Source organism: Panthera tigris, chromosome X (genome assembly GCF_018350195.1).
Source record: "Panthera tigris isolate Pti1 chromosome X, P.tigris_Pti1_mat1.1, whole genome shotgun sequence".
NCBI classification, from domain to species: Eukaryota; Metazoa; Chordata; class Mammalia; order Carnivora; family Felidae; genus Panthera; species Panthera tigris.
This window is the reverse complement of record NC_056677.1, coordinates 27920349-27944110: the sequence shown is the minus strand read 5'-3', so window position 1 is coordinate 27944110 and position 23762 is coordinate 27920349. Positions and strand designations below refer to the sequence as shown.

Here is a 23762-nt window from a genome sequence, read left to right as displayed (position 1 = left end):
ATTGTACCCTGTAAGTCCATTCATGTTGTGACAAATGACAAGATCTTGTTCTTTTTTATGGCTGAGAAATACTGCATTGCACACACACAGACACACACACACACACCGTATCTTCTTTATCCATTTATCTACTGATGGGCGCTTGGGTTGCTTCTGCACGTTGGCTATGGTAAATAATGCTGCAACAAACATAGGATGCAGATGTGTTTTTTAATTAGTCTTGTTTTCTTTGGGCAGATACCCAGGATGGAAGTGACAGGATTATATGGTATTTCCATTTTTAATTTTTTGAGGAGCCTCCATACAGTTTTCTCTAGTCACTGCACCCATTTACATTCCCACCAACAGTGCACAAGCATTCCTTTTTCTCCACATCCTTGCCAACACTCGTTAATTTTTGTCTTGTTAACTCCAGCCTTTCTGACAGGTGTGAGGTGATACCTTAGTGTGGTTTTGATTGGCATTTCCCTGTGACGAGTGATGTTGAGCATCTTTCCTTGTGTCTCTTGGCCATCTGGATGTCTTCTTTAGAAAATTGTCTTCTTTAGGTCCTCTGCCCATTTTGTAATCAGATTGTTTTTGTTGTTTTGGTGTTGAGTCATATGGATTATTAACTCCTCATCTGATAAGTCATTTACAAATATCTTCTTATGTTCATTAGGTTGCCTTTTCTTTTCTTTCCTTTTTTTTTTTTTTTTTTTTGATGGTTTCCTTTACTGGGAAAAAGCTTTTTGTTTTGGTGTAGACCAAATAGTTTTTTGTTTGTTTGTATGTTTCCCTTGCCTGAGAGACTTACCTAGAAAAATACTGCTAAAGCTGATGTCAAACAGATTACCGCCTGTGTTTTCTTCTAGGAGTTTTGTGGTTTCAGGTCTCAAATTTAGGCAGACTCCTTTTGTTGATATCACTTGCTACTTCTCTATTCTGTGGTGCATTAAATAAGAACAATGAAGAAAAGGAAGTGATTTTATAAAGGTTGAGTGGAAAGGGGTAATGTGGAATGACAATAAAAACTCCGTGTATGTTGTCTGTGAGCCTTACAATACCTTCTAAGTTAATACTGCCCTATGTATTATCAGGTGTGTACCAGGAATCTGAGATTCATTACTTAGTCAAACACACACTCCTTCAAAATTCTAGAGCCTCAGGAATTGGAATTCAGGTTTATCTTGCTCCAAAGTGAGACTCACTTGAAGTTCCCTGAGGGCAGGCGCTGGTTCTGTGCACCAGGACACCTTTGAGACATTGCCACATACAGAGGTGGGGATGGAGCCAGGGAAGGCAGTGACATTTTAGAAAACACTAGCTAGGACGTGCAATAGACTGAGAAACCAACCCCCTAGGCTCAGTTTGATGGGGGGAGAGCTTGGACAGAGAAGAGATAATCCACAGTGGCAAGTTCCTGATTCTGTGAAATGGAATGAGATTCTTGATTCCATGAAAGAAATGAGATTTAATATGGGAAGCAAATAGATTATCTAGAGATGGCAAATACTTAGAAAAGATTGATTAAAGTAAGTAAGACTTGGTATATTTGCATTAGGCATGTTTGAAAGTAGATACGATTGTTAAACTTAGGACTGAGGAGGATAGCGTTAAGAACTGACTTGGTCTTCTCACATATCTTGCAACTGCCTTATTTTAAAGTTACTTTCAGAAAATCCCCAATTCTTTAAATTCCTACTTGTATGAATTTTCCTACTTGTATGTGTTGACTTTTAAAATTATTGAAGCTTACCAAAATTATTATAGTTATTGTGTTCATCTTTCTTCTCTGGAATCCATGGATCTCATAATATTCCTTTAACCCTTCAGAGTGACAAGAAGGGATGTTGGTTTGCTGAGGGTCCAGTTTTTCATCCAACACCTCATGGGTGTGACCTCAATTTTCTCATCTGGGCAATGGACCCTCTTTTAGGGTTGTTGTGAGAATTATATGACATAACGTGTGCAAAGAAATCACTAAGCTGGGTGCTCTTCATTAACTACTTGATGAGTTTTTGAGAAAGCTGTTTTACATATGAATTTATTGGTATTTATCAAAAAAACTTTATTGTAAACTTTATCAATAAAAAGACATATCTTTTATATTAGGTACGTTTAAAATCTATTTGGAAAAAGTGAGAACAAACTGAGGGTTGATAGAGGGTGGGAGGGAGGGGGGGGGTGGGTGATGGGTATTGAGGAGGGCACCTGTTGGGATGAGCCCTGGGTGTTGTATGGAAACCAATTTGATAATACATTTCATATTAAAAAAATAAAATAAAATCATGAATGACAAAAAAAATATTTTTGGGGTGCCAGGATGACTCAGTCGGTTAACTGTCTACCTCTAGATTTCAGCTATGGTCGTGACCTCATGGTTTGTGAGTTTAAGCCCCACATCGGGCTCTGTGCTGCCAGTGGGAACCCTGCTTGGGATTCATTCTCTCTCTCTCTCTCTCTCTCTCTCTCTCTGTCCCTCCCTCCTCTACCTCTCTCCTGCTTACTCTCTCTCAAAATTAAATAAGTAAAAATAAAGAAATAAAATCTATTTAACTCTTTTATTATTTTCTTTCTAAACTTTCATTGCTTTAGAAGGGTTTGTTGTAGCAATGATTACTTATTTTCCATCCTTTTTGATTTTCTATGAAAGATCCTATGACTTTGTTGATGACAATAACCAAGACAAATTTTTTCAGAAGGAGATCAAGAAAAGAGAAAATTAAGAAATGAAAGATAGTATAGTTAAGAGAGGTAATATATGTCCAGTAACATGAAAAAGTAGAATAAGGTGTGCCTGGGTGGCTTAATCAGTTAAGCGTCCGACTCTTGATTTCGCTCAGGTAATGATCTCACACTTTGCAAGTTTGAGCTCCGCATCGATTCCTGCGCTGATGGTGCAGAACCTGTTTGGGATTTTCTCTCTCTCCCTCTCTCTCTGTTCCTCCCCAACTTGTGCACCCTCTCTCACTCAATAAGTAAATCAACTTAAAAATTTTTGAAAAGTAGACTTAGATAAAAGGAAATAATCAATAAACACACACATGGTATGTGTCAAAGGGAATGTTGGGAAAAATATATATATTTAAAATCATGAATGCTTCATGCCATGATACACTTATTTTCCACACATGATCACCAGTTGAAACATCTTTTATACAAGACCATAAATTGGAAGAGCAAATGAGTTTTAATAATAAATTAAAATTAGATACCTAAAACAATTAAATTCAATTAGTATTTATTAGTTATCTGTATGTTGTATCTTCTGTTAAGTATGGGACAGAGTTCCTGCCTTCAAGGAATACAGAGATTTGTGTAATGTCTAGAAGTGTATACTCTGTTATATTTCTTGAAAGTTGGTTAGAGAGTAGATCATAAATGTTTTCAGTACAAAAAAAGAAATGGTAATTATGTGAAATGATGGAGGTGTTAGCTAAAGCTACAGTGGTAATTACATCTTAAATTTGCACAATGTAATATGTCACTTATATAAATCAATCTGGAAAGAAATTTTTAAAAGTTAAATGGGTTGAAAAACGATGATAATCCCAGAGTCATGGGATCAAGCCCCACGTCAGGCTCTGCACTGACCGTGGAGCCTGCTTGACATTCTCTCTCTCCCTCTCTCTCTCTCTCTCTCTCTCTCTCTCTCTCCCCCTCCCCCTCTCTCCCCACCTTTGTCCCTCTCCCCTGCTAATGCTCACTCTCACTCTATAAAAGAATAAAAAAGAAAGAAAAAATGATGCAACAAAATGAACTGGAACCTTCATTGAGAATACATTTCATAGAGGGAGAGTATATTAAGCAGAGAGGCGTATGATTTTATGGTAGAAAGTTTATTTTAAAACCACATATTAGCCCTTAGAAATACATTTATCTTTATAATAAAATCTCAGTTCCTAGAAACTTAGGGCATGCTCATGTATTAAATAGGATATAGGCATTGTGGGAGTAACAGAGACAACATAGTAATGGACTATCTAAGAAACAAGTTGATTTCTCTTTCAGAATTATCAGTATTTTGCTAGTCCAGGCTTTGTAGGAAAGCTTTGCCCATCCAGGGACCAGCGTTTTCTTTGCCATGATACTCTGTCATCCCCTAGGATACTGACTTCATCAAGGATCGTTCACCGTCATGTCTGTATTACAGCCTGTGGGAAGAAGGAAACTACAAAGGGAAGAACATTTTGATTCTTCTTAACTTTTCACAAAGAGGTTGCACATATCCTGTTCCTCTCGCCAGTATTTGGTCACGTGTCACACCTAACTGCAAGGGAAGCTGGGAACTATAGTTTATACTCTGTATAGCCAGGCTCCATAGCTCATCTATATTTTCTCCTATATAAGAAGTGGAGGAGGACAGATATTGAAGGACCAGCAGTCTCTGCAGTGGACACTTGTTTCTGGGTATCAAGATGAATACTTGGCTCCATAACCTTTTTGTTTAATAGGTTTTGGGAAAAGATTTCCTTAAAAATGGAAGTATATACATAGATATAACACATATGTATACAGACGATGATAGACTTCTTTTGTCTTCTTCACCAGAGTGTTCTAAGCACAATATACCATTTCTGCAAGACATTCTATAATAGTGAAGAAAATCAACTTAACTGATACAAAAACGAAAGGCATGTGATAGGAATTATAGAAAGTATAGAGTCCAAACAGTAGATTTGGCACATGTCTTCCTTTAGAAAATATTTACATTACTTACTTTTTGTGCATCTTCCTCTGTCTTATAAAAGAGAGTCTGTGCCATCACCTCGGCTATGTCACACTCCTGTCTGCGTTTGCGTTGTCCCCTTTTTCAGTGTTACAGCAGTGTCTTAGTCTTGCAAGCATTATTCTTGACTTTACATTTGATTTCCGACTAGCAATGTGGGTTCCGGATATTATTTTCTTAGTAGTTTCAAAACCATTGATTGTGAAATTGTGGAAGTGAAGAAAAGAAGAAAATATATAGATACATACAATTTTTCAAGGCACAATTTATTAGCTGAACCGTAATCTTATTGACCTTTCCTGTTAGCTTTCTTTAAATGGACTCATCTTAGGGGCACCTGGGTGGCTCATTGGGTTAAGCATCCAACACTTGATTTCGGTTCAGTTCATGGTCTCCCAGTTCAGGAAATTGAGCCCCATGTTATCAGGGAGACTGCTCGAGATTCTCTCTCTCCGGTCTCTCTCAGCCCCTCCCGCTCCCCTCTCCCACTTGCATATACGCTTGTGTGTTCTCTCTCAAAATACACATACATTAAAAAAAAATGGACTCATCTTATATACTTGACATAAGACAACTTCAATACAGTTGCTGTTTGAAATTAAAATCCTTCTTAGGTGACTAGGAGATTTGGGTTAGAATGTTAGTTCAATAACTGTTTTCTTTTTATGAGCCTGAGCTATAACTTCCTCTAATAATTTTATTTATTTTCATTGAGATGTAATTGTAATATAGCATTATGTTTCCGGTGTTCAACACCTGTATACAACATAATGATTCATGATATTGTAAAATGTTCGCAGTAGTCTACTTAACATCCATCACTAAACATATTTACAAAGAAATATACATTTTTATTTTATTTTTAAGAACTCTTATTAAGATATTTTGTGAAAGTGCTGTTTCCCAGACTCTGAAATCATTTTCTTCATTAATAGAGATTTATAAAATTGTGGTGAAGATAAGCGTTTGTAAACCAAACAACTTGATTTTAAGTCACAGAACAGCAAATCACTTTTGTGATTTTTGGCATATTGTTTAATTTTTCTGCTCCCATTCCCTCATCCTACTATGCTCTGTCATCCTGATTTGTTGTGGTAAAAAATGATACAGTGCACGTTAAGTGCTTAACAAATTAACTGACACTAAGTGCCCAATAAATAACGGCAGCTGTTGTTACTGCTTTTATAGATGTAGTCGTTGTTGTTGTGACTGTTGTTTTAATATTGCCCTAACAGGAGACCATAATTTTTTTCTAATTCCTCATTAGGGTTTAACTTTGAACTGAATTTCAGGCCCAAGCAGTATTAAAAATTACCTCGTTGATCGTATGATTAGATTGAATGTCATGTACAGTGTTGCATGATGGATTAATTTGTCATAAATCACTTCGGCAATCATTTTTTATACTTTGAATTATACCCTGGTTTACATGTTATATCTCTGAGGAAACACAGGGGAACTGATGCAAGAATATTTCCACATACTAATCCTAGTTCTTATGAATGGTTCTTCTGTTATGTAGTAAACGAACCACTTCGTTATCCCTCTGTAATCCTTTAGCTTTCCAGTAATCTTTCACTGAACAATAAAAAGATTATAGAATACACCAAAAAATTCACTATCCATGCACTGACTTGACTCTAAAAAACGTATGACACATTTAAGGGAGCTAAGTGATAACATTTTCAAATGTTCTTGAAGTGTTTACACATTCAAGAACAAAAGAACTGTTTTTATCCAGGTTAAAAGTCCTGTCACATTTTAAGGTGGCATTTGGGGAAGTTGCCAAAATAGGTTGGTTTCAACAGAAATATAAAAGTACTCAGTAATAGATGTGCCCTCTGGAAACGTCCCAGCTATTTTTCTAAGAGCTTTGTGGTTTGCTGGATTGCTGGTTTCACTACCTGTATGTAGCCATTTGATGACTTACCTCACTTTCAATTGCCAAAGTCGTGCTTCTAAAAATACACACAGCTCATTCAACTGTGTTTCCTCGTAAAAGTCATTTGCCATTTCAGTGAACATTGGTCCCCAAATACAGGCGTTGTAGAACATTTCTTAGAAACTAGAATGTGCTTAACATTTTATTTGCATCATTTCTTATAATCTTTTCACCAATCCTATGGAGATACACTTTTATTCTCCTTGTTTTACAGATGGGGAAACTGAGATTTAGAGAGGTTAAACAACTTACTCAAGATTAGACGGAGAGTAAGCTGGGTTTAAAAAAAGTTACATAATGAAGTAGTGTCAAGGCTATTGCTCTATATTTTATCACAACAATTTCCCTCACTGGAAATCCGTTTCCAGACATTTGTCCTAGACATTGCAGGACTAACACATACATTCATTTGTCTTCCCTCATTACTTCATTTCCTCTTCTATACTCTTCCACCTTATGGAATAGCAACATCTTCAAGGAACATAGGTGACAATATCTGTAAGTCCCCATGCGAAAGGACAATCATTACGCCTCTGAAATGTGTGGAGAATGTTGAATCAATTTTAGTGTTCTTAATTTTGAAAACAGCCAGAATTGTTCCATCCGTCCATCGTTATACCTCTCACCTGAATCATTATTTGCCCAGTCTACTGCAGAGAAACATAAACCACTGTGATAAAGATAGAAATTAAAAGAAGATTGAAGCCTAGGGAAAAAAAAATTAGTTCCATTTGATGATACTGGCATCTTAAGTCATGAAATGATTGGTAACATTTTCTTATGCATATGTCTTCTATAAAAAGCAAAGATCAAATTTCCTAGAAAGTTTCCTTTGCTGCCATGATATGTATGAACTAGCCACAAGTTTAGTAAAATATGAAATACTGTAGCAATAAATACATGTTTTGGGGAGCTGGAACCAAAAGTATTCGCCTGTCTACATATATCTGTTTCTAAGTTCTCTGTTCATTGGGGGAGGTCTTTGAGAGGACATGACTACTCCTTGATCCATGAGCTGGACCGTGGCAATTGGAGGTCCCCTCACCCCTGCCTGTGTCCTTGGAATGATTCCACCTGCCTTCCCCACTCCTAGAGCTGCCCCAAGGATGCAGCTCTGAGAGAGTGATGTGATGTTGAGCCCATCTGGACAGTATATGTGACTGAACTCCATTAAGGTCTGTATGTAAACAAGGCTTGTATGCAAGTTCCCTTGCCACCTACCTATCTGGAGTGGCTTGCCTCTTTAGTTGGTTTCTCTCTGTCTTCCACACAGATGGATCAATTTTAGACTACACCTGGGAAGCTCCCAAGGAGCTTCAGAACCACCAGTGTTAAAGATGGATTTATAAAGAATGTATTTTCTTTCAAAGGTTCTATTGAAAATGTGCAAATGTGAAAATTCAAGCACGTTTCTTCTTTCACGGGTTTACTTGTGCTGAAATTCTAGAATTGTTTCCAATTTTCTTTCCTGACCTATGGAAAATAACTTTTTTTATTCTTGACCCGGAACATATATGTGCACCTATATACATAGATACATATATATGTATATCTCAAACAAGAGTTCAGAAAGCAATATTAATCCTTAATATAAATGACACAGGCTAATATTTATTTTATTAATTTAATTTTATTTAATTTTAAGTAATTCCTAGTCATGACCCATTAAATATTCCTGGTCATGACCCACTAAAATGATTTCATGAATCATTGATGAATCATGACTAACAAATTTGAAAAATAGTTGTCTAGACAAAGAAGGAATTACTCAGAGCCCTGATGACAATTTTGACCATAATCATCTATGTATGTAGAGTTGATTTTATGCATACAAATAATAATGAATTGAGTTATTTTTTATTTTACACAGCTTATTCATGTTTGAGTTTAGCTTTAATAAGGCTGTCTTTGCAAAGTTTTTGTTTTATGAACATCCTCAGACAAAACTTTGAGATTCAGAATTTATGAGTACTAGACCTCGTGTCCTTGACTATAAAGATCTGCCTTTTAAAATTGTCTCCAAAATTTCAAGCTTCTGTAAATATCAATAAATCATGAAGTGTTTATTTTATTTCTATTGAAGTGTAGTCGGCATACAATATTTTACTAGTTTCAGGTGTACAACTAGTGATTTGACATTTATGTACATTATGAAATGATCGCTGTAATAAGTCTAGTTACCATCTATCACCAGAGTTATTACAATATTATTGACTGTATTCCCTGTGGTACACTTCACATCACCATGACTTAAGCATTTTATAACTGGAAGTTTGTACCCATCTCCCTGCTTCCCTTCTGACAACCACCAGCTTGTTTTCTGTATTTATGAGTCTGTTTCTGTTTTGCTGTTTGTTTGTTTTGCTTTTCAAAAAAGATTCCACATAGAAGTGAAATCATAAGGTATTTGTCTTTCTCTGTCTGACTTATTTCACTTAGCATAATGCCCTCTAGGTCCATCTGAGTTGTCACAGGTGACAAGATTTCCACCTCTTTTGCGCCTGAGTGATATTCCATTGTGTATATATGTCACATCTTCTTTACCTACTTATCTATCAGTGGGAATGTTTACTTTTGTAATCCAAATTGTACATTGGTAAAATGTATTGTGTTACTTGAGTAATAGTGTTGTTTATAATTTATCATTTTGAGAAGATACATTTGAAATCAAGATCATTAATGATTTTTAGAACTTTGATGTAGGAGCTAGGTTAAGGTTCACGTTTCATAAAGGTTTAATTGATGCTTACCCTCAGAAGTTTTTCGGATCATTTTTTCCACAATAATTTTTTGGCTTTTGAAATCTGGACAGTGACTTAAGATGATAACAGTGGAGTAGGTTGAGTTTCATAATGGTTCTTATGCATAGAAGAATCCCATAATAATTGCAGTTATCATGCACTTTCTTGGGTTCTTACAGAAGATCAGGCATTCTGCTAAACACTTGATATACTGTTCTTTAATTTTTACCACAATCTTATTAGGAAAGTATCACTGCTCCTGTTTTACTTAGGAGGAAACTAAGGCTAATGATAGAGCTAAGTAACCTTCCCAGGGTGATAAGACCTCAGACCAGAGTCAAGATTCAAACACTGCCTCCACAGCCCTTGGGTTTTACAACCACGCTCTAGCGTACATGATAATAAAGCACCGTCTCCTCTCACCTGTAACCCAGAGAAGCCAAAATATTCAGAATTGAATTGTATTTTTTTTCACCTACACACAGCGCTGGCCACACAATGTGCAGTACAGTGAAAAGTGAAATACAGGGCCCCTTGTTCAAAGAGCAGGAAGGAAAGTGCTGTTAAAATTAAACTATAAAGCTGTTTTCCCTTATTCCATGGTCTCTCTTTCTTGACTTGCCATTGTGTTTTTTATTTGCTGTTGAACTTCATACTGAACAAAGAAAATTAAAATTTTAAAGTATTAGCATGGGTTTTATTGCTCATTGTTACGTTGTGCAATTGCGGTTGTAAATGTAAATATAAGACCATTTAACTCCTGCAGAATCACCGGCACTATACAATTTGTATTTTGTAGCTTGTGCATGCCTATGTATTTCATTCTTAATGTGGAAACATTGCACCACTAACTTAGCTGTTTTTATTTCACTTCTCGATAGGTGCATGTTCTACTCCTATTCTGTACTTTCATCATTCTGATGAGTAAGGCAGGATTGAAAGGACAAGGAACCCGGGGTTGCCCTTTCCCTTTCTTTTTGTGTCCTCAATTTCAGCCTAAATGGTTGGCTAATATGGGAACGAAATACAAGTAAGAAGGGATATCCAAGGACTCTGTGGTCATTCTTGTTTTCTTAGAATTGCCTTCTTTCTGCATTTGAAGCAAGTTCTGGTTCAAACAGAAAGCACGAGTTCTTGGGGCTGTTAGTGCCATCGGTCGTTCGTAGACATACTTCCCTTGGACGGGCTTGAGTGTTGCTCCATGCCCGCAATAGTGTGTGTCCACCCGAATTTTATGCTCATGGCACGTCAGTAACACTATATGCAAATGGGGGTCGACACACACATTATACTTACTTCCCCTGCACATTTCCTTTGTCACCTTATTGGACTTCACTTCCATTACCCACGTTCAAAGATAACATTATTAAGGGCAGTGTCAGGAAACAGTTAAAACAAGCAAGGTATGTTTCTGAGCCTTGGGGCACTGTACCACTGCTCAGGTTGCACAACTGTGAAGCTGCTCTTGACTACATACATCTCCCAGGCTACCTTTGTGTGACTTTTCTCCTCTTAATGCTGACTTTGATATCTGTTATTAATAGTAATTAGGGATGGAGAGAAAGGATACACCATGGAACTTGTTCAAACCCCTAAGACCTTCAGAAATTTGCCTTGACTTTGAGGTGGGCCCATGCAACTAGGTCTCTCAGGGTCCTTGTGCTATTCGAGATACTAGAGTTGGGTGATCTTGACCTATCAGGATGACATATTTCTGCCAGTTCTCTAGAAACACACGAAGAATGCATCATTTGATGAAAATATCACACAAAGCCCTCCCCCAATGTCTCTCCATCTTAGAGGACTTAATAGTTGAAGAAATTTTTAATAATAAAGTTTCAAAATAGGAGCATTTGTTGGAAGAGCACAATTAAGTTGGTGCTGGCAGCTCCGTGGGATAAGGCCCAGCATTGAGAGGGACTAGAAATTCAAGGCAGACCTGTCAGAGGAAAGCCATCAAAAGGGGGGATTTTTTTTTCTAGACAAGATCATGCAGTCTCCCAAGTAGCTTCTGCTTGTTCTATGCTGCCTCTTGTTTCCTCTGCAGAACCCTGTTTGTTAGGGCCTGGTGTTTGCTTAGTGTCTTTGGAGTATACAGAAGATTCCTCTCCAAACACTTCTTCAATATTTTTGCTCTGCTTCACTGTGTCAACACTTTGTTTGTATCCCCTACTTCAGCAGGAAACCCTCTTGAATGCCGTCTTTCTTAAGATATTTGAAGCCCAGCAATGTACCATGAGTGTACTTTACCCAAATAAAAATTCATGCACATTTTCTTATTTACTCGAATCGTTACCATTGGCAATTGCCCTAGTATTAAAGCAGTGGACACATTAGTTACCCCAAGAGTTGTCTCCTGGTACTTGGTAGTACTGGTCCCATTGCTTCGGAATCCCTGCTAACACCCAACCAGGTTTAGAGGTCAGTGTTCCATCCTGGAAACTAACCTGTTATCTACAGGTGAGTCTTTTAAAGTCTCCATTACTTAGCTAGAGGTGGGGAGGAGGTATGGACATGCCTAGTACTCCCACTACTCCAAAAGAATCTTTCCCCATCAGTTTTCTCCAGTCACTGTACTTCTTCTTCTATACCTTCAGCTAGGTAATGGGCTGAAAGTGGTGGGGCCAGTCTTCTGGTTCCTTCTTAGCAGTGCCTTCATAGGTGGCCTGGATCTTCTCGTTACAATTATGGACTATGTACCTGTTGTTCTCAGCTTTATTCAGAAATTCAGAGTTTCAAGACAACTGTTGGGAATCTTACTTAACATCCTACTAATTAAATGTGGAAACAGGGGCACCTGGGTAGCTCAGTAGGTTGAGCCTCTGACTTTGGCTCACATCATGATCTCACAGTTCATGAATTCAAGCCTCCCAGCGGGCTCTCTGCTGTCAACATAGAGCCTGCTTCAGATCCTCTGTCCCCCTCTCTCTGTACCTGCCTCCACTCATGCACTCTCTCTTTGAAAAATAAATTAACATTTTTAAAAGAATGTGGAAGCAAATGCTTCATATTTTACATCTCGTAAGATAATGCCTTCCTACTGAAACCATGGCCTTCTGGAAATAAAAGCTTAATTTATAGAAGTCATCATACTGTTAGAAATTTCAGTTGTGTGAATGAGGTATTTCTGTTTAAATTTCATCTGTTTCCCTCATTTATTTTCAACCCGATAACTTTATTGCTCTTTAAATTTTCAGAAATAGTTCATTCCCTTCTCTTGGGAAGAGATGTTTCCTTTAATGCCATTGCAAAAGTATGTAAATATAATACCAATAATGCTTATGTATAAATGATTGAAAATATAAAATGAAAAAGTTACCTATGGCTGAAAATCGGTAGCATTTAAAATACAGCATGAAGAGATGATGTATTAATTCATTTTTACTATAATCCAGAAAAGCTTTAATGAAATACTAATTTGAAGTGGATTTCAACTGCCATTTGAGAATTTGTGTGTATGTTTGTGAGATGTTAAAATGCAGACTTGGTATTGTATGTGTCTGCTGTTCATGTCTCTGATAATGCAAGTGGACATTTCTAGCATTTTAAATATTTCATTCGATTTATCATGTAATGTACTGGAACAGTCTGCAAAGATACTCATTGTATAACACCCAATTTATTTTATTGTGCAGCACTTGGAAACTCCTGATGATATTGGCCGTTCATCAATGGAGACTGAGGTAACCCTGGACAGTTACCAAACAGCTTTAGAAGAAGTACTCTCATGGCTTCTTTCTGCTGAGGACACATTGCAAGCCCAAGGAGAGATTTCTAATGATGTAGAAGAAGTGAAAGAACAATTTCATACTCACGAGGTAAAGCAAAACGTTGATGGATGAAACCAAGCACATGACTTGTCATAATGGCAAGTCCCTCTTTTTATCTCAGTTACTCTGTGAGATCCTTGTACTTTGGTAATTTAGCTTTTATTTTGAGATGGAAACAAATCAGTGTTGATGGGCGTGGGATTCCAACAGCCTGCATTTAAAGTTCTGTCTTGCAGAATGACACTTGAAGTTGCCGAGATCTCATTTTGCCAGTGACTCATGCCAGGGATATGAGAGCCCAGCTCCCTTCTCTTGGGTCAAAGCGATGCTGAGTTATAACAGTCACTCTGGAGGACCCATGTGGTATCAGGCTACACCGCCCTCCATGGGAGACTTTTCTTGAAGTGACACCCTTAACTTGCTTTCCGCCCCTTTGCTGTCCTATTTTCTGCTACTTTGGCTCCTTAGCATGTCTTTCTGGGAGCTTTTACTTAGTACATCACTTGCATACAGATCCTTATCTCAGGATCTGCTTCTGTGGAAGGCGACATAGGCTGCTAGTTGCCCTTAATTCATATTTAAAACGCTATTGGGTTTTCTTAAATAAAAACTCACATCCTTTTACTGGAATATAATTTACCTGGGCTACAAATTGAAAATTGCAAAAAAAAAAAATAAATTTCAAAACCATAATGATTTACCTAAAGCGCCCACTTTTTCACCTTCTTTTCCTGTCAGGGGTACATGATGGATTTGACATCTCATCAGGGACGAGTTGGTAATGTTCTACAACTGGGAAGTCAACTGATTGGAACAGGGAAATTATCAGAAGATGAAGAAACCGAAGTACAAGAACAAATGAATCTCCTAAATTCAAGATGGGAATGCCTCAGGGTAGCTAGCATGGAAAAACAGAGCAAGTAAGTCTTTGTTTTTAATTCCTAAAAATAGTGAGTTTTGGACTTGCATGATTACTTTGACGCAGTTTCTCGTTTAAGTTGGGATTCTCAGTTTGCTCCTAGAACATGTAGCTCTTTTTTAGGGCATGTTCAGATTGTACTTTCATGTCTGTTATATTTTGTTTTTCACTTTTGTGATTGATGTGGAGAGGTTGGATAGAAGAGCCATTATCTACAGAACTCTGCTCTCAAAGTTGCCAAAATTGTTGTCACAGTTAATATTTTCTAAGTTTTTTCCAAAAATTAAAATGTGACCGTGGAAGGCAACAGAAAGGTAAACAGGAAACCATGCACATAAAATCATCTGTTAGGCACAGTTGACAGGAAACTTCTCTTCTGAAGGAAAAGCTCTCAAAATATTAGTTTCTCATGTGTTTATGGGAATCTTCTTGAAAAAAAAATACTTCTAATCTATGTTTGGAAATCCTTGTGCAAGTACTATATGGTAGTGAATTATTTTAAGAATACATATTGACTTTATCAAAAAAGAATTTTTGAGGTATTTGTGAAAATGGCATGTTTCTTATAAAGGTAACAAGTAGATCTCATCATTCTGGATGTGTTGCTTTGATTTATATTGTTAGGTGTGTGTATTCATGTAGAGCCTATCGAGACAAGATAGATTTATTTTTAAATGAAAAGAAATGAAGTGCCAACTGTGGATTTGAATACATTAAGCTAAAGAAATTGTCCAAGCGCCTTAAGTTTACTTAGCTATTATTTATGAAGATTAAAAGCTTTAAACTAGGACCAAAGAAGCTCATTAGATATGCTGGGAAGATTGCTATTTCAGTACTAAATTATAGTGTGACAATAGGGAGGGGGGAAACACATTTTTAAACTCCTGTCTTTTGAAAGAATAAATAAGGCATATGCAGGATAGAATTTTCACAAATATTGGTATTCCAAACCAGGAGATATGAGTCTCTATACATACTGACGTTTTCCCCTGATGTGCCCATTTTAATGATTACAACTAACCCTAGAAGTTAGAGTTACAACAGCTATATTCTAACAATTGAGTCAGTCTCATATCCATGCCCAAGGGTTGACTCATTTATTCCCCCCCTTTATTATCATAAATTATAAGATACAGAACCTCTCTTACTTATGGTCGTGTCTCAACATTCTTCAGGTAGCAGCTTCCTATTTTCACTGATCTGTGCAACTTAAAGTAACCTCAGATAAAATTTGCTTGTCTTTAAAATCCCATGGTAGAACCACTGTCTTCTCCTTCCTATGTTCTCTTTTCCCATTCCCTCCTGGAGGCTAAGTGCCCCCATCAAACCCTCAATCCCTTTTTAAATTTTTTTTAATGTTTATTTATTTTTGAGAGGCAGAGAGAGACAGAGTGTGAGCGGAGGAGGTGCAGCGAGAGCAGGAGACAGAATCCAAAGCAGGCTCCAGGCTCTCAGCTGACAGCACAGAGCCCAGTGCAGGCTCTAATTCATGAACGATGAGATCATGACCCAAGCAAAGTTGGATGCTTAACTCCCTGAGCCACCCAGGTGCCCCACCAATCCCTTTTTTTAGGTAAGACGGACAATATGGCATGAAGTGTTCATGCTAATCAATTAATTACCTTTGAGACTGAGTTACAAGAAAAGGTGAATTCAACTTAAAATCCCAAATTTGTAGTCAGTTTTAAAAGCAAGGTTACTTTAAAAAATGCCTGTCTTGAAGGGATATCTACTATCAGACGACAGGTAATAGCATAGATACACATACGTGGATGATAGTGCACATGCCCATATTTACACACATACACATGCACAAACATGCATACATACATATGTGTGTATGTGTATAATTTCTTTACCCCCATCCTGCTGGAGGATGGAAAAGCTAAAATAACAACATCAGTCCTTAGCTAAGATTGACATAAAACACCAGCTTGTCCTGGGGTCCCTGGGTGGCTCAGTCAGTTAAGCGTCTGACTCCTGATTTTGGCTCAGGTCATGATTTCATAGGTTCGTGAGTCCAAGCCCCACATCAGGCTCCATGCTGTGGAGCCTGCTTGGGGTCCCCTCTCTCTCTCTCTGTCTCTGTCTCTCTCCCTCCCTCCCTGCCTCTCCCCTGCTCGCTTGTGCGCGCTCTCTCTCTTTCTCTCTCTCTCTCTATAAATAAATAAACTTAAAAAAAAAGTTTGTCCTGAGGGAAGATTTGGGCACTTTGGTATGTGTTTAAGCACTTGGAATGATTATTAGGAAGGCAAGGGTGGCCTCTTAGCTGGCATAGTTTTTGCTAAAACACAGAGTTTTGAAAATGAGACGCTAATATGGAACCACCTGTAGCACACAGTCATTTCTGGACAGTTTATTGAAATACCCATACACAAAGTATGATTTTGCAAAGCAAATCCAGAAATCTTTTGTAAGGTTGTAAAAGTAAGTCTTCCATATCACTTTCCCTAACTTTGTGTGTATTCATGCATAAAACCTATTAAAATCTAATTGAGATAAGCCATTATGCAAACCGTGCTGGACCTGATTCTTAATAGATTTTTTTGAAGGAACCAAAGAGCTAATTATGACAATAGGATATCATCAGTATTTAAAAAAATAATAATAATTCTAGGTTTTATTTCATGCTTTTATAGATTGCTACCCATTCACTTTCTATTCTCATGAGCTTTGTTGATGATGAGCTTCATAGGGAGCATCACCTATTCTTTCCAAACCTCTGCATCCTATGAAGTAGGAAGGCATGATAAATTGCTAGCAAACAAAAATGGATCAGTCTACATTTCTCATCTCTCCCTCCCATAGACAGAGTGTGGATAGACCCCATCCCAAGTTGTCATCCCTGCCTAAGCATAGATTTTGTGATGAGAGGAATGATAATTAAAGTTTGTCTGGGCATATAAGATATAACCGAAACCATGCTAGGATTCTTAAGTTGCTATCTTTTAATAAACGTAAAAAACAAAACAACAAAAAAACTAACTGGGAATACAAATAAGCTTATAACTATATATTATGTATATATTTATATATGTACTATAATTATACACACACACACATACGTGAAACTCTACACACACACACACACACACACACACACACACACACACAAACAGAAGTATTAACAAATATTAATGGAGTACCTCAAGATATCAGATACATTTCCAGGCATTAGGGACAAAGTATTGGTCATAAGAGTTTAAGTCCCAGATCTCCTTTAGCTCTAGAGAGGCTGTTAAAACAAGAACCCAAGAGGGACGCCTGAGTGGCTCAGTTGGTTAAACTGCAGACTCTTGAATTCAGCTCAGGTCATGATCTCATGGTTCATGAGATCAAGCCCCACATAAGGCTCCATGCTGACAGTGCACGGAACCTGCCTCTGATTTTCTCTGTCCCTCTCTGTCTGCCCCTCCCTCACTCGCACTTATTCTCTCTCAAAATAAATAAGTCAACTTTTAAAAATTCTTTAAAAAAAAAAAAAGAAAGAAAGAAAGAAAGAACCCAAGAGAAAGGTGCCTGAATGCTTGGTTAAATGTCTGACTCTTGGTTTTGGCTCAGGCCATGATCTTACATTTCATGAGTTTGAGCCCACATTGGGTTCTGTACTGGCAGGACAGAGCCTGCTTGGGATTCTTTCTCTCTCTCCCTCTTTCTCTGACCCTCTCCTGCTTGTGTATGCTTTCTCTTTATCTCTCTTTCTCAAAAAAAAATGAATCAACATTAATTTTTTTTTTAAATGAACCCCAGAGGATGAAAGGCGGGAGAAGCATCTCCGTATCACAGCGCCTTTTAATCTCCTCAGAAAACTTACTCCTAGCTGATATTTAGGGTTTGTGATCCAAGAATGTTATTTCTGGGGTGTTAACCATTTAATTTGAATTTGAATGACCAGAAGGAACTTCCATTTGTTAACCAGGAGAGTAACATTTCAGGCAGAGGGAACAGCCAATGCAAAGGCACTAAAATAGGAACAACCGGCTTGTTAGAGGGAGCGAGGATCAGCATGAGTGGAAAGTTGCAGGAGGGAAGGTTAGGTAGTGGAGGTATGAGACAGGGTTAAAAGAGAGGTAAGGGTCCCCTCTTGTATGGTGGTGTTAGGGTAAGAGAAAAGGGCTTTGGAGTTCTAGTGGAAGTGCAAGTGTTCCAGGATTTTTTTTTTTTTACCTCAGTACCTGGAATTCATCGTCTCACCGCTTGGAAGAATGAAGAGGTGGACACAAAATGAACAGCAGGCAAAGTTTATTGGAGTATGAGATCAGAAAGTGAGAATAGTATGAAAGCTCTCTTTGCAGAGACGGGGCATTTAAAAGTGAATACCCCCCACTATAGGCAAGGGTCTTTGTTTTATAAGGTTCTGGTTGCCCCCTCTTTCCCTTCTCCCTTGTTCCTTCTCAGGTTCTACCCTCACTGGCGTCATAACTCTACGTGCTGGGTCCTCCATTCATGATTGGCTCCATTCCATTGTGTGAGGAATCAGACTAGGGTCATACTGTCCCTCTTATAGCATAAGCTTTATGCTTTACTTATTTTAGTTAGGTATTTTGATTGTCAGATTACTGAGGGGAACCTGAGGGGGAGTAGGCGGTGTCTGTTACATTCTGAAGAGGAACCTTATGTCCAAGGGGGTTTGCCGTGACGCTCCCAGCACCGTTCCAAAAATCTGTGTTTTTCCCCACCAAGGGACCTCAGGTCCCAACGTTTCCCTCTCTGCCAATTTGATCCTATCTTTCCCTATCATACAAGAAAAAGCCACCAGAATGTTTTAAGTAGGGGTGAGACAGGTAAAGAACATCTCAGTCATGCTACTGGAAGAGGAAAGGGCAGTTATAAGGTCATTGAAGTAACCCAAGTAAAAAATGACAGATCTTATGCCAGGTGGTAGTTGTGGTATACCACGAGTATATTCTGTTATTTTAGCCCAACAGTTAATTTATAAACTACTCCTGCTATACTTAGTTTTGTTATTTTTTTTTTGCCTTTTTAACAGTCAGGATCCTTTCTTTTTAAGTTTAATTTATTTTAAGAAAGATACACAGAGCAAGCTGGGGAGTGGCTGAGAGTGAAGGCAACACAATCCCAAGCAGACTCCATGCTGTCAGTGCAGAGCCCAGTGCGGTGCTCAAACTCAGGAGCTGTGAGATCATGACCTGACCTGAAATCAAGAGTCGGACACTTAAGCAACTGAGCGGTTGCCCTAGTCAGGATCCTTTTTGCTTTGGAAATAGGTATCCTTGCATTATACACATAAATGTTAGCTATATACAGGTCGCATCTAGGAAGTACTATGTATCCCACAAACCGTTAATAGTTATCAAACAAGGAACTTAAAAATATATAGGGGTAACAAAATGCTCCTATTTCTACCTAACCATAAATCTACTCAGATTTGCCAAAGGGATAAGGCCTCTCTTTCTTTTTTTTTTAATGTTTATTTATTTTTAAGAGAGAGAGAGAGAGGCAGAGAAAGAGGGTGACACAGAATGCAAAGCAGGCTCCAGGCTCTGAGCTATCAGCACAGAGCCCCATGCAGGGCCCAAACTGGTGAACCACGAGATCATGACTTGAGCTGAAATCAGAGGCTCACTGGAGTGAGCTGCCCAAGCACCCCAGGTCTCACTTTCTTTTTTTTTTTTTTTTAATTTTTTTTTAGTGTTTATTTATTTTTGAAACAGAGACAGAGCATGAATGGGGGAGGGTCAGAGAGAGAGGGAGACGCAGAATCCGAAACAGGCTCCAGGCTCTGAGCGGTCAGCACAGAGCCCGATGCGGGGCTCGAACCCACGGACCGCGAGATCATGACCTGAGCCGAAGTCGGATGCCTAACCGACTGAGCCACCCAGGCGCCCCCAGGTCTCACTTTCTTAATCACCTGTTTATGTGAACTGGGGTTGCATACTTCCCCTCTGTGATTCTCACTTACTGATTGTTGAAACAGCAGCACTTCTATGAACCTGGCACACCTCGAGAAGATATCAGCTGGCATAGAGTATGAAAAAGTAGATCGTGAATGCAAAATAATTACAAAATGCAAAGAATGATCATCATCGTAAATAAGATGACTAGCCATAGGCTAATTATTTTAACTCTACCATAATGGTTAACAATTTGCTTCCTATATATTTTTCACTTTTTTTCCCCTGGCTTGTTCTAATTGCCTCTTTGATTTTTTTCCCCCAAAGGCCGTGATCTTGGGTGTGTTCTCTGGGGGTGAGGGAGTATGTTCAAGGTAACTGAAATTACATTTGAAGTTAAAATTTTGCAATGGAAATATAAATAAAGAAATGCCAGTAAAAAACATAAACATGCAGATGCTTCTCCCTCCTTTTTTCCTCTTATTACTCCATTTCCATTGGATTCTTAAATTCTATAAATTTCTTTCCACTACAATTCTGATACCTTCATAGATGTGAGCTGATGATGAAGCTAATGCAGTAAAGAAGTTTGTTAAGGTAGCCTTGGCACTAACGTATGCTGCTATCGGTCAATTAAAAATCTTTATTTATGAAATTGGAAAGAACTAAGTGCCCCTGATTGCATAGTTAAAATAAAATAATGAAAACAGGACAGTGCCTGTTGCCATCCTCGAGTTGGCAACCTTATGGACAGGAGGTGAAATCATTTTTGTTTGGATTCCTTTTATGCTGGAGAATACCCTTCGGATGGTGGGAGGTGAGGGAGAGAGAAGAAAAAGGCAAAATTTCCAACTGTGGAAGCATGAGAAGACAACTGGCATATGGACAACAGCAAATCTTCTTCTCTATGAATAAACTAATTAATTTGATTGAAAAATGCAACCTGCAGAGAGAAAAAGAGATTTCCTGACATTTCTACAAGGACTCATCAAGATAAGCACAGCAAGTTCCGTCAGCTTCTCTGATAATTGTGGTTAGGACACGCAGGGGGAAAGTAAAGCCTTGGTGGTGGTGAAGGAAGAAAATGAAAGCAAGTCAGGAAGGAGGCCAGGTGAAGTTACATCCTGGTTTACATCAGCAGGAGGAGAGATCTGAATAGTATGTGGGTGAAAACGCAAGCCCTAACATGGCAAACAGTCGTGAATCACCATCAACACTTTGGAGAGAAAAATATGTCTCACAAATTTGGTTCATCTCTTTTCCCCCGAGTGTATGTTCCAGTCTTGAAATGAGATGGCCTTTGTAAGTGAACAGAGCAAAGGAGATGCTGAACAAATAGTGGGTTTTCTCCCAAGTGAAGTAGCTGACCTATCGCATATGTGAATATAGGAATGAATGGATGAACAAATGAATTAATTTTTCCAGGTAGTTCTAGTTTGTCAGATAAATGTGTTGTAGTGAGCGTTTTAATGATGCAATATCTCAGACTCTTGTGTGTGATTTTATATCACCATTTTGTTAATTCATTTTTAAATTCTTCTAACAATGTTACAATGAGAATTTCTTAGAGATCGAGGTGGAGGTGGTTCAAGAACTAGTAGGAGCAACATTCCCTGAGAATTTATTAAAAATGCAGAATTAGTCCTCCATCTGATCTATGGAATCAGAATCTGCCATTTAACAAGATCACAAGTGATTCCTAAGCACATTAAAGTTTGACAAGAACTGATCTTCTTGGCACAATTACGGAATAGTATAAATCCATACTCCTTCTTTGTAGACCACTATTTTTAATATCTTTTGTCCCTATTTTTCTATCAAGGGAGGGGACAGACAGTTGAACTATTTTCTTAGAAGCTCCATAAACAATGCTGGTGATGTCTAATTTAATCCTTCAATGGTAATATTATCTCACACGGGTGACTAATGGAATTGCAAGATTTTTGTGAAAGAAGAAACAAGAGGGACAATGTGTGCGTACTGACAACTAATCACTGGCCTAATAAGCAGCAGTAATTAACATACAGCAATCTGGTCAGGTTGAAATGGATATGACTGACCATCACAATTTTTTTTGTGTAGATAATGTGCAGTTAAAATATGGATAGTCCTTTTCAAATATGGATATGACCGACCATCACAATTTGTTTTTGTGTAGATAATGTGCATTTAAAATATGGATAGTCCTTTTTCAAGTAATAACAAGTATATGATTCTTATAGTTTAAATTACAAATAGGAAAGCCCAATCTCTGGAATTTTTAGAAATGAGAGTAGAGGGGCGCCTGGGTGGCGCAGTCGGTTAAGTGTCCGACTTCAGCCAGGTCACGATCTCGCGGTGCGTGAGTTCGAGCCCCGCGTCAGGCTCTGGGCTGATGGCTCGGAGCCTGGAGCCTGTTTCCGATTCTGTGTCTCCCTCTCTCTCTGCCCCTCCCCCGTTCATGCTCTGTCTCTCTCTGTCCCAAAAATAAATAAAAAACGTTGAAAAAAAAATTTTAATAAAAAAAATAAAAAAATAAATTAAAAAAAAGAAATGAGAGTAGAGAGTAGGATTTTTTGGAAGAATGGTTTTTCACAAAGATAAACAATGATAATTAGAAATCCTCGAGTTGGCATCCTCGAGTTGGCAACCTTATGGACAGGAGGTGAAATCATTTTTGTTTGGTAAATTAAGTTTAGTCATTCATTCATCCATCTCACTAACAATTCTTATCTACTATATTCCCAGCACTGTTTTAGATACTGGGGAAATCTAAGTGAACAAAGCAGACTAACTCCCTCTTATTAAGCTTGCATTCTTCATGGGAGGAGACAGTTAGTTAAAGAATACGTATAATGTATCAGTTGGTGAGAAATGACTAAAAGGGAAGGAAAGCAGGCTATAGATTTAGAGAAGGAAACATCATTGTGTGTGTTATCGTATGTATGCACTCAGGGAAGGCCTCTCTGATCAGGTAATATTTAAGCAGAGCCCTAAATGAAGGGAGGAAATAAGCCATGCAGGTAGCTGGGGCAAAGGCAAACAAATGGAAAATTCCAGAGGCAGGAGGGTGCTGGCCATGTTTGCGAAACAGTGTGCCGGAGCTGACAAAAGGAAAAATGATGTCCTTGTGATTTAGGACTAAAAAATGGTTCAAATTAGGTTAATAGACATCCTTAACAGGAGCAGCTTTTATGGAAATTGACATTTTAATAATCTGAATTCTGATATTTCAGATTGGGAAAGTGTTCCTGTTTTTTGTATTATGTCTTATATTTGATTGATAATTCAATGATACCACTTACTCATTCACGAAATATTTGTCATGTGTCTTGTATATGCCAGGCACCGTGCCAGATGTTCTATAGTGACACAATTTTTGAATTTGAGTAGGCTTCTATTGCCATAGAAATGAATGTGATCTCTGAGTGTCAACATTTCTCATTCTTACTAGGGATAATTTAAACAATCTTTCAATCATTGTATTTAATAGTAGTCCTTGGTTTGTGATGACATCTGCGAGTGTCTTCATCTACTTTGTAAGTATTTAATCAGGAAGATTGAATTGAGGGTTGCCATAATGTATTTGCCACAAGAATCTTTTCATCCAGCCATGCAGTTTCTTTATTGTGTTACTGTTACTATTTTGAATTTATGCTTTCAAAATGCAAGTGAATTTGTTTGCATTTTGAACTTTAATCTTGCTCTGGATAGTTGAAGAATATCAATAATTAAACTGCTGTTGAGTTATATGGACAGAGGAGAAAAATAGATTAGGACTTGGAAACAGTGGTTCATTTTTGTTTCACAGAATCCTTTTTAGGCACACTGCTATTTCTCACATT

General features: G+C 38.0%; 1 protein-coding gene across 1 annotated transcript in view; it reads left to right on the top strand.

Annotated features, from left to right (window-relative positions):
* Positions 1 to 23762, top strand: part of DMD (dystrophin) — a 1614661-nt gene that overhangs the window by 151590 nt on the left and 1439309 nt on the right. Inside the window, exons 6-7 of the mRNA XM_042974140.1 lie at positions 13030 to 13212; positions 13903 to 14084. Coding sequence (XP_042830074.1) covers positions 13030 to 13212; positions 13903 to 14084 — 365 coding nt within the window. The remainder of the gene's footprint in view (positions 1 to 13029; positions 13213 to 13902; positions 14085 to 23762) is intronic.